This window comes from Catharus ustulatus, chromosome 5 (genome assembly GCF_009819885.2).
Source record: "Catharus ustulatus isolate bCatUst1 chromosome 5, bCatUst1.pri.v2, whole genome shotgun sequence".
Taxonomy (NCBI): Eukaryota; Metazoa; Chordata; class Aves; order Passeriformes; family Turdidae; genus Catharus; species Catharus ustulatus.
This window is the reverse complement of record NC_046225.1, coordinates 69028162-69042553: the sequence shown is the minus strand read 5'-3', so window position 1 is coordinate 69042553 and position 14392 is coordinate 69028162. Positions and strand designations below refer to the sequence as shown.

Below are 14392 nucleotides of genomic sequence, written 5' to 3'. Positions count from 1 at the left end.
CCCCTGTACTCACCTCACTAACCCAAAGTCAGTCATATTGTGGGGGCAATTTTTCATTTGGATGCTTTTGCTTGCATGCTTCTTTAGTGGGACAGAGTAAGAACCTGGTGAAGGGAACTTTTTTTTTTTTTTTTGCTTTTGACTACAGGTTGCAGAGGGGAATGAATAAAATAAATGTGGAAGATGGGCCATTGGAAAATAAAATAAAAAAAAGAAACACCTTAATCTGCTTTTGAAATTTGCCTGTGGTGTCCTCACACTTGCTGGGAATGTGGCTTATTCTCTGTTTTCCCTCTTTCTATATGTGTGTGTTTTTTTTCCCCGTAGACGGCAGGTGTTAACACAACGGATAAGGAGCTAGAGATTCTGTACTTGCGAAATGTAACTTTTGAGGATGCTGGGGAATATACTTGTCTCGCAGGGAATTCTATTGGGTTCTCACATCACTCTGCTTGGCTGACGGTGCTACCAGGTATTTCCTTCTGTGCTGGCTCTCCTTCCCTCTCCAGGACGCCTCCATGTTTTGCTTTAGAAATGCCAAGTTCCCAGAGACCGCCCCTTGCTTGGAGCCAGGTGTGTGTTCCAGGGAGGCCTCTTCTCTGGGATTTGCTGCAGACCCCTGTTGCACACTTGCAGCTGACTCTTTGTGCATTGCTTCTCAAAATTTAAATGATTGCAGTAATGATACAGTAAAATACACTTTTTTTTCTAATAACTGGGAGGTATTCACAGCCTCTTTGTTAGGACTGTTAAGTGCCAGGAGCTTTGTCTTCTTACACTGACAGTGGGAGAAGAAAACCTCCCCATCTGATGATTCAGGGCACCTAAATTGGACATGAACTGTGGATCATCTTATGAAGGATCCTTTCTGTCTGACCTCATATCTTAACCTAAAATTAGATGCATAAGTGTCTGCTGTGGGTACACCCTTGCCTGCCTGTAGCATTATTTCCACTTCACGGATGAGCAGGCCAAGATAGCGATCTCAAGCAGAAGGTCAAGGAGAGTCATCTGTAGGCAGAGCACAGGAGTCCTGGCTCCCAGGGGCATTGCATGCTGCCTGCTCCAGCTGGGATCGATGAAAGCTGCAGTGGGCTTGAAACCTGAGGCCAGAGTGACCTCAATTTTGTGGTCCTTTCATGTGCAAAGCTCTTATTGACAATGAAGCCAGCACAGAATGTGCAACAGAGAGATCTGTTCTGCAAAAGGGAGAATGAGGCTGTGCTGCCCCTTCACCTGCTGAATCTGCCTCTGGCTGCAGGGCAGGCTTGAGCATGGTCCAGACAAGTACCAGCAATATTCAGATTGAATCTCATATGTGCTGTGCCTTGCAGACAGTGCAGAAGCAAACCTCAAATATGTTCAATACACCCTTACTGAAAAGGCACCCAAAATCCTAAAGAGCCCACTTTGATTCACCAATCATAGACCACATTTGGGTCCATCTCACAACACATCCATCTCAGGATGTGTTTAGGCACTGGAAACTTTGGCATTTCTAATCTTGACTTTATCTGTGCGGGTGATTTGGATGTAATCACTTTCACTGGGGCTTAAGAAGGTCTCCACACCCAACCTGCTGCCAGTGGGATCTGCTGATCTTTCCTGTTTATTTGCCAGCTCTGTAATAGCTGATCTGATCCTGTTTCTGTTTCTGACATCCACTGGATGAGAAAACATTTCCTTTGGTTAGAAGACTAATGTCTCTGTTATTTTCAGAATATCACAATATTGTCTCATCTGACTCACACTCTGCTTTTACAGTTTATGAATTCACACCTCTTATTTAAGCAAAAAATAAACAGGAGGAAACCGACCAAAAATCAAAAAGTAGCACTTTATTTTGAAGTCAGAGGCAGTGAAGGACAGCCATCTGTGCAGCAGCAGGCCCCCACGAGAGGGTGCAGGACACAGCCCATCTGGGGAACCTCAGCTTGAAATGCCCTGTCCATGCTGCAGGAGGAGAGACAGGGACAGAGCTGCAGCAGCGACCACAGTGCCTGATCCCAGGAGGTCTGGTACTCCTGTCTTGTGGGAGGAGATGACCATTGGCAGGATCTGTCCTTCCCAGCTGGCACACAGGTTGGAGCAGCCGCCAATGTCACCAACAGCCCTTTCTCCATGTCCTCCTGAGCACTGCCACCAAATACTTGAAACAGAGCCTGCTGCTGCCAGGGAAAGGCTCCTGCTGCTTGCTGAAGGGACTGCTCAGCAATGGACACGATCCATTACTGAGCTAACCACACCAGCATGACTTCATTATAAAGCTTCCCACTGCTGACTGTCCCTCTGATGCCAGCATACCTTTGGGGGACAGAAAATCAGTCCCACCATGGCTCTTTCCTCTGGTCAACATGCCTGCCCTGAAAGGAGCAAGGGGGAAAACAGCTGACCTTTGCTGGTCTCTAAGAAATCTTGCAAACAGGTAGCCACTGCTGATGGGCTCGTGCCATCACCCTCTTGGCTATCCCACCTCTCTGGGCCAGACCTTCTGCCTCTTCCCAGCACAGCTAACTTTTCATTAAATAATTAGGCAGATTTTTCTCTTCAGATTTTTCCCTGTGCACTGCCTACTGCTGGGTGCTGTTCAAGCCCCTTGTGTCCTCAGGGCAGGCACTGGTCTGGTGGAAATGTTTGCTGGAGGATCTGAATCAGCAAAGTGCAGCAAACCCCAGTCCTGCCACATTGTGTGGGTGTGTGGAGAGAGCAGGATCTGGGTCAGAGGGACAGCACAGATGTGTGAAGATGCCTTCAGCCTAGAGCAGTGGTTTTCAGTCTGTGGGCTGGGGGCTCTTAAAAACACAAAGTAAAATTATCCCAAAAGGGCAAACTGAACTAATGTTTTAGCTCCAGCTGCAGGTGGAAAACCACTGGCCTGGGAGAGTCCCCTTACTGAAGTCACTGACAGTGACATAGCTGAACAAATCCTGTCTAAATACTCTGTGCTGTATGTGTGTGGTTGTGTGTGGGCAGCTGCCCACCCTGTCCTGACTGCCCTCTTTTGTCACCCTGCAGCTGAGGAGCTCATAGAGATGGATGATTCGGGCTCAGTGTACACTGGCATTCTCAGTTATGGCACTGGCTTTTTCTTCCTTCTCCTGGTGCTGGTCTTGGTGATTGTCTGGAGGATGAAAATGCCAAACAAAAAAGCCATGAACACCCCCACTGTTCAGAAAGTCTCCAAATTCCCACTCAAGAGACAGGTAACAGAAAGTAGATACAAGATTCCTATTCCCCTCTATGGTATCCCTCTATTTTTTTTCTCTTCCTTTTCTTTGAAATTCTCTCTCTAGGTGAGAAGCTCCACCAGAAAAACATTGCTCAAGAGAGACATAATTTGGCTGCAGCCTAGAAGTGTAACCCCTTTTTATTTGTTTCTATGGCCGTGGAGCTTTGGCTGAGGTGGCAGCTGAGCTGACTCTGGCTCATGAGCAGCCCCCACTGCTGTTGGCCTTGCCCAAGAGGTTTTGGCAGTGCAGCTGTGGGTGCCACAGAAAGCACATCTGGCAGGGGAAATCCAGTCCAGGCTCCCTGGAGGAGCAGGGATTTGGGGAGAAGGAGCACTGGTTGTGCTCATTCCTGCTTTCACAGCTGTTTTTATGGAGGTGGCAGAAGATCCTCTGTGAAGTTAAAGATGTTCTACTGCATGAAATTGCAGAGGGGCAGGAGCAAAAGTCACCATGTGAAACCCCACAGTGAGGGGTACAAATTTCAAGCTTTGGCTGCGAACTCAGGATGGGCATTGACAGTGGCAGGATGGGAGAAGTCAATTCATAGCCTGTATGGGCTGTGGAGATGCAACAGAACAACTGAATATATACTTCAGATGCTGGGAGGCACTGACTGACCTGTCCCTCCTTTCCACCTGCTAAACATGACCACAAGTGCCTAAATGAGTGGATTTCTGCAAGGGTGGGGGCATTTCCCAGGTAGAAATTCCCAGAAATCTGTCCATGGGCACAGAGCTCAAACCTCCTCAGTGATGCACCCCGGGCACTGCCTGCGCTGGAGATACAGTTGGCAATAACACTTCATTTGCTCTACCCAAGCAGGTGTCGCTGGAGTCCAACTCTTCCATGAATTCCAACACGCCCCTGGTGCGGATCACGCGCCTCTCCTCCAGCGACGGGCCAATGCTGGCCAACGTTTCCGAGCTGGAGCTGCCTCCAGATCCCAAGTGGGAATTGACACGTTCTCGGTCAGTCAAAGCCATGGGTTGGGATCTCTGTGCCTGCTGGGAGTGTCCCCACACCAGGACCCCCTAACATGCCTGTCTGTTCCTCCCTGCAGCCTGACCTTGGGGAAGCCGCTTGGCGAGGGGTGTTTTGGCCAAGTGGTGATGGCAGAAGCAATTGGGATTGATAAGGACAAGCCAAACAAGGCCATCACAGTTGCTGTCAAGATGTTAAAAGGTATGGAGAGTCCCCAGAGGACAGAAGAGCATATTGTGCTGGGATTTCCTCTCTTTGCTTCTCTTTTAAGTCTTTTATACAAACTAGATACAGCAGGAGAAAGCTGCAGGAGGGGAGCAGCCTCTCCTCCCCTTTACCCACATAGCCTGGGGGCGAGGGCTGTCCTTGGAGAGCAGGCAAAAGTGCAAATCCCATCAGGAAGAGGGACTGGGAATTAACCCAGTTCTCTGCCAAGGGGTAATAGCATCCCTGGCAAGAAGGGGAATCCCCCTCACTTGTAGCCAGCTCCATGAATCAGCCCACTCCTTACTCCTCCCCTAACCAGCGCTGCCTGTTCTACCAAAAGCTAATGCAGCAATCTCGATGGAGTCTGCAGAATTTCAGTTGATGAACTCCTTATTGAGGAACTTTTTCATTGAAGAAACGTGATCCCAAACACCTGAGAGGTTAAAGGACCAGAAATGGGGGATTCAGTGGGTGCTTCTGGATAGGTCTCCATTTGCCATCCTGCTCCCAGACACACTAACCACAGGGAGCTGAGGAGTTCACCTGGAGCACGTGAGGAACCTGGGCTTGAGGTTACATGGGGGATGTTCTAAAAAAATAAAGTAGTATTTCTTATCAGCACCAGGTTTTTAAATTTGCATTTCCTGCAGTCCTTTTTGAAGCTGGTTTTGGAAGTAGGAGCATTTCCATCTTTCCAACCCAAAATGTTCCTTTGGGGATGATTTCCGCATTTTTTTTACTTTCGTAGATAGGTTTTTCAATTTTTGCAGAGAAATTGCAACTTTTCACCCAAAAAACACATTCCCTCCCAGCCCTGACCTTCCACCATCATTACTCTTGGCCCCTAGAGATGAGGGACAGAAACTATAAGAAAAAAGGTATCAGGTACCAAAATGTGAATTTTTAAAAAATTCATACTGAAACAAGATGAAAGGCATTATTGATTTCCTCCACTTATTCATTCTTTTGGGGCTTTTTTGTTGCCAGCCTGGTAGGTTTAGTTTTTATTTTGATTTTTCTTCCCAAAGTAGAATAAAGCCAAATACAGCCATAATCTGAGTATTGTTTCCCCATCAAAGCCCCACATGACTGTACAGCAGTTGTAACTATACCCCTAAACACTTCTTTTCTTCCTGACATTTTTTTTGCTTTCTTCCTCTACTTTCTCCAGATGATGCCACAGACAAAGACCTTTCTGACCTGGTCTCTGAGATGGAAATGATGAAGATGATTGGGAAGCACAAAAACATCATTAACCTCCTTGGTGCCTGCACGCAGGACGGTACGTAGCAGAGCAGCCTGGTGCTAACAGCGTTGTGTGAGGCTCAAATTTGACTGTCCCTTCTTTGTAATTACTCACTGGCTGTCCAAAATGGCCTGGATGAGATTTGGGTGGGCAGCTCTTCCTCTGCTGGGTGCTGATGTGCTGTTCCTTGCAGGACCACTCTATGTGTTGGTGGAATACGCGTCAAAGGGGAACTTGCGGGAATACCTCAGGGCACGTCGCCCACCTGGCATGGACTATTCCTTTGACACCTGCAAGCTGCCCGAGGAGCAGCTGACGTTTAAGGACCTGGTTTCCTGTGCCTACCAGGTGGCACGGGGCATGGAGTACTTGGCATCTCAGAAAGTGAGTTGAGAAACGTCGTTTGGTAGAAGCCTCGGTCACAGCCACGTGCTCAAAGGCAGGAAAGGCTCTGTGTGTGGGACAACCCCAGGCAAAACATTGCAGGCTTCTCCCTTTAGAGACCAAATTTTGCTGGATGATGTATCTTGGGGTTTTGAAGCTGGAGGTTTCATCCTTGTGCAAAGTCCCCATATGCTGGATGCATTCCTGAACCGTGCAGCTGTACGGCTGTCACCTGCAGGACCATTAGCACCCACAAAATGCCTCTAAAAACAAAAGCAACCCAGACCATTCTGTGAGTCTGTGTATTTTGGATGTATTGGGATACCTTAACTTGAAGATCTTTTTCCCCCTTGATCCTCCACTTCTCTTCCTGGGGGAAGCAGCACAGAGAAGCAGCTGCACATCCCATTTAAGAACCCACAGAGGAGGGGAGTTTGTTTTCTCATCCTGTCTGGAGTGGGCTCCAAGGCCACTGATTAGGTGTTGCTAAGAGGTGGTTCCCACTGAGCAGGCACGGTGGGGTGGTGACACACACACACAGAGCCAGGAGCTGAGCAGTGCCCGCAGCTTTATGAGCCTGGGAGTCCATGAAACAGCAGCTCATAAAGCACACGGGGCTGTTGGTTCCAGGCGCGAGCAGCTAACGAGCCCTTCTTTATTGGCTTGCTCACCTTTCACAGTGCATCCATCGTGACTTGGCAGCCAGGAACGTGTTAGTCACTGAAGATAATGTGATGAAAATAGCTGATTTTGGCCTCGCTAGAGACGTTCACAACATTGACTATTACAAGAAAACCACCAATGTAAGTACAGAGCTGCCAAGCACACGCAGTTCTCCTCCCGGCAGGGAACGCGGTCATCCCTGCAGCAAGATGCCCTTGTCCTGCATCTCCCTTTCTAGAGGGACTGAGGAGGAAGAAATCTGACAGGGACTTCACCTGGTGAGGGACTATAGATAGGCTGGTCCCAGGAGTCTGTCCACCATCTGTTTTATTCCTGACAGATCCTGATCCTGCTAGCAGCTGGTTGTGAAGTCTCAGCTCTGGCCAGGATGTTTTAGACTAAGAGAAACTGAGGTTTCTCCCAAACAGGCATGGAGCCCTTTCCAGTCTGCTCCACTGCTGTTTGTAAAGGTCCCAAGGTGCCAACCTCTGTCTCATCAAAGCCCTTGACAGGGGAATGTCACTTCTTGCATTCCTGGATTTACCTTTCATGCATTTCTCTCTTTTTTACATCTGAGCTCCTTGACTCCACTGCCAAGAGTGAGATGGTCCCAGACAAGGGCTGAGACCTGGAGTTGTTTATATTGTCTGTAGAGATGAATTTACAAATGAGGGGCTGAGAGAAGCCCTGTGTCTTGGTTCAGAGCCTGCAGCAGATGTTGAGCCCTGAGGAAAAACCTTAACTAGGACAGAGTGCAGGGCAGAACCTGCGGGTCTTGGGATTGCAAAGGGTTTAAATGTCCAAGCACTCCTCTGAAGCCCACCATATCCATACTGATCCACTTCAATAGCACATCAGAAACCTTTTTTAATTGCCAGGATTTCTTAATCATAAATTAATAACAATTCTTTGGAATTTTAATCACAGATCAGATGGACTTTTCCCTGTTTGAGCTGTGTGGGACAACTGAGAGCATAATCCCATTTGTATATCCTGCCTGTGCCCCATCTCTAGTTGTCTTGCTCAGTGAGACAGTGGGTGAGAAGAGGACAGAGTTCCCCCATATCCAAATTATGGCTCAAACATAAAACAGTACTTTCTGTCTCCCTCCAGGGGCCAAACAAAGCCCCAGAGAATTGTGATTAATCTAGTCTTTCTCATCTTGTATTTCTCATATGACAGTCTGTGTTTATGACCCTGATGTAGAATGGGATCGGATCTCCTCCTTTACCCTCCAGCAGGATCAGGATTTGTTTCTTAGAGGACCTGGCCCTTGCCTTCAGTCTTTGGAAGTTTCCCTTCAAGTTGAGCCTAAACTGGTTTGGACTTGGTCAACTGTGCTTTTCCACACAAAGAGATGGAAAGTGCTGTCCCATGCTCTGCCACAGAGTTCACTGCATCTATGTTCCCATGCAAAGATTTAGATGCACTGATACATTAAACCTGCCTTGGCAATGAAATACAGTCCTCTATAGAGAGCATTTACTGCAAAGATTGTCAGTGAAGATCCAGGGATCAAATGCTCTAATCTGTTTATACGTGGCCACTGCTGCTTTGCCCAGTGACCGGGAAGGCAGATGTGGTTGTTAATGAAAATGTTTCAAACTGGATTAGAAAAGAAGATTCAGATGGTGCCGTGGTGGCTGGGGGAATATGCTGATGGGATGTTCCCATTGTCTTCCTAATTACAGGGTCGGCTGCCTGTGAAATGGATGGCTCCAGAAGCCTTGTTTGACCGGGTCTATACTCACCAGAGCGATGTGTAAGCAAACCCACACTTATAAAAAAAAATAATACAACAGGGAAATCAACACCTATAGTGTATTACAGACTAAGCATGACCAGGGCTTGTTCACTGCTGAAGTGCCTGGGGATGCAGAAGTACAGGAATTGATTCCAAGCTGTATCTTCACACACGTGGTTTTATTTTGCTGTTATCTGGTTGCTTTCATCTGAGGATCTCTAGGGAGCTGCTGAAAAATCACTGGGAAGCAGGCAGGTATTTCTTGTGCACTTTATAGATGAGGTGATTCATCCAGCAGTTGAAAAATATTGTGCTAAAAAAACCTCATGAAAAAAAAAAATGACCCTTGGCATTCTCCACGCTTTGCCCCAGACAGTTATACTTCAGCAAGGATGTGGAATGAGCCTGAAATATTCTGTCTGCTGTTAGAATTGTTCAAAGAATATTCAGCAAATATAGTCTCAGATTAATTTTGCCATTTCATTTATTTACTTTATTTTTCTTAATCCTATCTCATCTGTTTTAGTGCCTCTGCACAGTAAGCAAACAGCAGAGCACTTGTTACATGTAAATCAGTAACACATCTGAATTTTACAAGGGCTAAAGCAGCTCCACATGTACACTAGCTTTTTATTGTAATATTTGATCAATAATGGCATTTTTATAGCCAGCCTGCCTTCTCCCCTGAGCTCACCGCTCGCAACTGGACAAACGAATCTTTTCTATTTCTGTATTTTTCAGATATTTTGGCTTTTATTAATCTTAAATCATAGTTTCCATGCTTAGGTAATGCTGCAGAGAGCATGACAGATAAATCAAAGCTAGAGAAGGGGAGAGTGAGTGTGCGTGAAAGCGAAACAGAGACAGATAATCCCTGTTTTTAGAAAGAAAATGAAGAAGGCAAGAGATATTTTTGAAGAAAAGGACTTTTAACCAGAGCACAGCTGCAGGACTGAAGTGTGTAACATTAGTGCTCTGCTGATTTTTGTTGGGGTATTTTTCTCCCGGCTTGGCCAGTGAAATGAGTGTTGTAACAAGCAAGTTTTGGTATCAGCTTGCACAATTAGTGGCCTGTGGTTCCAAGCCTGCAATTCAGTGAAGCCGTGCATGAATAATTTGATTTGTTCCATTCAGTGGAGCTGGTGGAAGACCTAACAAAGAGCTGGCGGTGATAGATGGGCTGTCACCTATCTGATTAAATGCTCATTTCAATTTCAGACTTGGTGCCTGGGATTTCTTTGCTATTGAGTTGGATCAGCAGAGATCTCCAAGTAACTAGTAAAAATGGCCTAGGCAATTAGTCATGCTATTGATGACTTTGTTAGCTATGCATGGCTGCACAGAAATAAAGCCAAGCAAGGGGGATGGGATATGGGGGGGCTTGGAAAAAAAAACCTCATTGAATTTTAAAGATCTTTCTTTGGTTTCCAGCTGGTCTTTTGGAGTGCTACTATGGGAGATCTTCACTTTGGGAGGGTCTCCATACCCAGGAATTCCCGTTGAGGAGCTCTTCAAGCTCTTGAAGGAAGGCCATCGGATGGACAAGCCTGCAAACTGCACCCATGATTTGTGAGTGTGTGGTGGGGGCTGACCTTGCTCCTGGCCCCATTTCCTCTGAGGCCAAACGCACCCGCTGGGCTCTTGGGTCTAGGCTGTTGGACATTCCCACTGGGAAATTGCCTGGCCATCTCCAGGCAGACTTTCCTCAGCCCTTGCTGCTGAGTGAACGCAGCACATCCCCTCGCTGGGCTGGTGGCACTTGGTGTAGCTCTGGTGTGTCACCTTCAGGACAGGTCCTCCTCCTGCCCTGAGGGTCATGCCTCAGCTGTCTGTAATGAGAACGAACCATGGCTCCACAAAACCCTCCCCTTCCCCGTGGCTGAAGTTGTGCTGGCCACAGCTGTCCCTTCAGGCAATTTGGAGGTGGGTGGGCTGGTGGGTGGGTATCACTTGGCCTAAGCACGTGCGAGTGTCCCATGTCCCCGTGTGCAGGTACATGATCATGCGGGAGTGCTGGCACGCCGTCCCCTCGCAGCGACCCACCTTCAAGCAGCTGGTGGAAGACCTGGACAGGGTCCTCACCGTGACATCCACCGATGTGAGTGTGGTGGGGTGGGCGTGGAAGGGGTCACTGTGTCCCCAGCACGGGGACAGCCAGCACTGATGGCTCTGTCACCCCTCAGGAGTACCTGGACCTCTCGGTGCCCTTCGAGCAGTACTCGCCGGCCGGCCAGGACACCCACAGCACCTGCTCCTCAGGGGATGACTCGGTCTTTGCACATGACCTGCTGCCCGATGAGCCCTGCCTGCCCAAGCACCCGCCCTGCAACGGCGTCATCCGGACGTGAGCGCCCCGGGACGTGACGGACAGACGGACGGACGGACGGGCGGGTGGGCAGTGTGCCCGTGCAGGCGCCAGTGTGGGGCGCCGAGCGTGAAACCGTAGTGAAGGATCTTCCAGTGGAACTCTGTCATGGTGCCTGGAGATTTGTGTTGTTGACAAGCTGTTCAGGGTAAAAACAAAAAAAAAAAATTAACTTTTTTTTTTTTAATAATTTTTTTTTTTAATTTTTTTTTCCCTATTGCTGTATGAAAAGTCAAGAAGCACTGTTTGGCCTGAAGGAACTAATCTCTTGCCAAGATGATCTATCCTAGATGATTTTTTTGTTTGGTTGGTTTTTTTTTGTTTACTTTCCATTTTGTTAGGGATTTTTCTTTACCACGCAGAATGTTGAACCTGGGGGGTGCTGTGCTGACCTCCCGAGTGCCAGAGTAACCGTTCTGTGCCTGCAATACGAAGAAAAGAGAAAAAGAAATCTTCCTTTAAAAAGAAAAAAAAAAGAAACACATGCAAAAAAAAAAAAAAAAGGTGTAAAGAATGTGGAAATTCTTCGCTTATGCAATCTGTACATGAACCTTTTTGGTGGAGCTGAAAAGCCACGTTGCCTGCAGGGATTCATATATTTATAAAAATATCTATATTTTTGTTGTCGTCGTTTTTATAGCTTCATGATCGTACTACCCAGCTACATAGAAGGAATCCTTTTTGGAAGAAGAGAAAACAGAGCTAAGTAAAATGCAAATTGTCATGGAGAAACGAAAGTAAAAATAGTAAAAAGAGATGGTGAAGTCATCTGAAGTGTCAGCCTTGGCCCTTGCGCGGGGCTGGCAGCGATGGGTCCGTGCCAAGGCAGGAGCAGAGCCCAGGGATGGGCAGAGACCCTGTGGGGTCCCTGGGGAGCAGAGCATCACCCACCTGAGAGCGGAGGGTGCCCTGACACCTGGCTCCTGGGTGCCCACACAACATCTCAACTCACATCCTGACCTTTGAGAGCAGCCAGTTGAGGGGGAAAAAAGGAATAAATCTGTTTTTGGGGTTTGCCTGTTCTTGCTTGCCAAGGGTGAGTGGGGGGAGCGGCTCCTCCGTGCACCCCTCGGCTCCAGAGGTTTGGCTCCATCCACGTGCAGTGACTCGGAGAAAGAAGTTACGGGTACCTGTAGGCAAGAGCCTTTAACTTATATCAAAAAGGTTTATTCCAGAGAATCTGTGTATATATCTATAAATATATCGTGTATATATATAAATAAATATATTAAAAGAAAAGAATGTATAATACTAATGCAACATAAAGCAGTACTGAGAGAGAGAGTGTCTCAAAATAAGAGCATTGCAATCTAGGATATACTGATCTGGGGGAAAAAAAAAAGATGTTTTTGATTGTTTGTTTTATATCTTCACAGTTTTGTTTTAAAAATTGTACCTTAACATGTATATTTGTAAAGTTATTTATAGACATTAACATATCTGTTCATTGGTTTAAATAGCATAGCGTTACTGTAAACTTTAAATTTCACCAAACTTAAGGGTGTTTTTTTTAACTTATTAAAAATGGAGAAAAAATATATTAATCAAGTTTTTCCTTTGTGTTTATGGGAAATATTGAAAGAATGTATAGATGTACAGTCCTTTAACAAATTACATTTAATGTTATAAATATATATATGTATTCATTAAAAAAATATTAGTTTATCCTGGATTGCAGTGAGCAAAGGTAAGTTTATTTTTCAATACATCACCAGTGGTTAAAACCAAACAAATAGCAGCAGAGAGATGATTTTTACATATTTCAGAAAAACAGGGCCAAGAATTCTTCCATCAGTTTAACCACTGTGCATTAAGGGGGTGTGGGTGTTTATTTTTCTATTTTCAAATGAAGGTATTCTTTGTGGTCGATTTAATAACAAGTATGCAGCAAAGTGAAATGTTGACTTTGGATGGTGCAGGGTAGGTTTTTTTCTCTCCCCTTTGCCAGTCCTGTTGTATTTTGGGCTTCAGAAATGCCATGTGAGCAAAATAGTGACACTGTTTGCAGGAGAGCTGCTACAGCTGCATACTTCTTTTGCATCTGACACATTGGAAAGTGCCAGTGATTTTTGGTGTCTAGAATGCTGTGCTATTTTGTTTCTCAATGCCAGATAGCTGTGGAAAAGCACAGGAGAGAGCTAAAGCAAGTTAGCATGGATCAAGCTGACAGTGGGGGAGGTTTGGGCTGAGGATTTTTTGTGGGTGGGTTTTTTTTTTGTCCAGAAGACATCTTTATGTACCAGAAAGTACTTCTTTATGTACTTCTTTATATACCAGAAAGAGGCAAAGCAAATTGCATCCTGAATTCCTTCTTTTCATTTTTCTCTGGTGCATATTGCATATCAATGTTGCAGAAAACAGGATGACAACATCTCATTTAAAGATTTTTTTTTTCTTCTTAGAGCCACAGAATCCTTATCCTAAAATAAATAATTTATAGTTTGAGGTTACTTCAATGGAAGTTTGAGAAGGTAGATTTCTATAGATTTTTTGTTTTGTTGGAATAAAAAAAAAAGAATTTTTTGGTATTTTCTTACAAATGTCTGCTAATTGTGTACATTCCAAGTACTCGAAGCAAAGTTTTCCTGTACTGAAAAAAGAAAATGTACAAAACTGTGCATGGTTTTAAATGTTACTAGATATTATAAATATATATATAATTTATTGAGTTTTTACAAGATGTATCTGTTGTAGACTTGTTGACTTTAACATTTCTTATTCAATGCTTATATAGTTTTATAGCCTGGACTATTATCTTTAAAAGCTTAAAAAAAATTAAAAGTTCCAATTTTGTTACATTTTATACTGTTGATGTTACAATCCACAGGTTTGCATAGTGTGATTTTTGCAATGAGCAACTCTGTTCAGTTTATTTTAATACTGTACTTCTGTGCCTGACAGCTGCAGCTGTCGAAGGTGTGAGATGAACACTAAATAAAACTATTCTGCTTTTGTTAACATGGGAAACTTACTTCTACCAAAAAAAAAAAAAAAAACAAATTGATACATTTTGGGGTTTATTCCCACTTGTGAGGGTCCTTTGCAAAACCAAGTGTTCCAGGCCAGGAAGGTTTCATTTCTATAATTCTGCTTTGCGAGTCCTGGCCAGTTCAGGTTTTGTATTCATAATAAATTCATAGCAATTTTGGTAGAAGGGCAGTACTCTACAATTGTTAGTGGATGTATTTATAGCCACACAAGCCATTGTGTGCCCAGAGGTGCCAGCCCTGGCTTTGACTTTGGGGGCTCAGTAAAACCTGGTTTTGCTGGTAGCAGATGATGCAGGGGATGTTGCAGCTTAGGAAAACCTGTGCCAGTCTTCCCAGCACTTTGATACAATGATCCTGTTGAGCTGCATCCCAGACACTGGATCTTGGCATGCAAGTCTGCCTCCCTATGCACAGCCTGCCTACAGTAGCAAACCTTGGTGTTTTAGGTAGCTGGGCATGGAATGGCATGCATCCAGGGAGGTTGTGTCTGTGGCACTGGGGCTGGCAGCAGCACTGTTCCATCATAGATTTAAAAAAAATAAATAATAAATTACTTGGGGTTCAGGTTATTTCCTTGCCATT

The 14392-nt window shown here is 45.4% G+C and overlaps 1 protein-coding gene across 3 annotated transcripts in view; it reads left to right on the top strand.

Moving 5' to 3' along the window:
* The window catches only part of FGFR3 (fibroblast growth factor receptor 3), a 54533-nt gene extending 40755 nt beyond the window's left edge, over positions 1–13778 (top strand). Inside the window, exons 7-17 of one of the 3 annotated variants that reach the window (XM_033060400.1) lie at positions 328–472; positions 3016–3203; positions 4053–4198; positions 4291–4412; positions 5590–5700; positions 5858–6048; positions 6729–6851; positions 8403–8473; positions 9887–10024; positions 10448–10553; positions 10639–13778. In XM_033060400.1, the coding sequence (XP_032916291.1) occupies positions 328–472; positions 3016–3203; positions 4053–4198; positions 4291–4412; positions 5590–5700; positions 5858–6048; positions 6729–6851; positions 8403–8473; positions 9887–10024; positions 10448–10553; positions 10639–10803 (1506 nt within the window). In that variant the 3' untranslated portion in view covers positions 10804–13778. Of the gene's footprint in view, positions 1–327; positions 473–3015; positions 3210–4049; positions 4199–4290; positions 4413–5589; positions 5701–5857; positions 6049–6728; positions 6852–8402; positions 8474–9886; positions 10025–10447; positions 10554–10638 lie in introns of all 3 variants that reach the window. The other 2 variants (XM_033060399.1, XM_033060398.1) reach the window with 2 other exon arrangements.
* Positions 13779–14392: the final 614 nt, after the last annotated feature.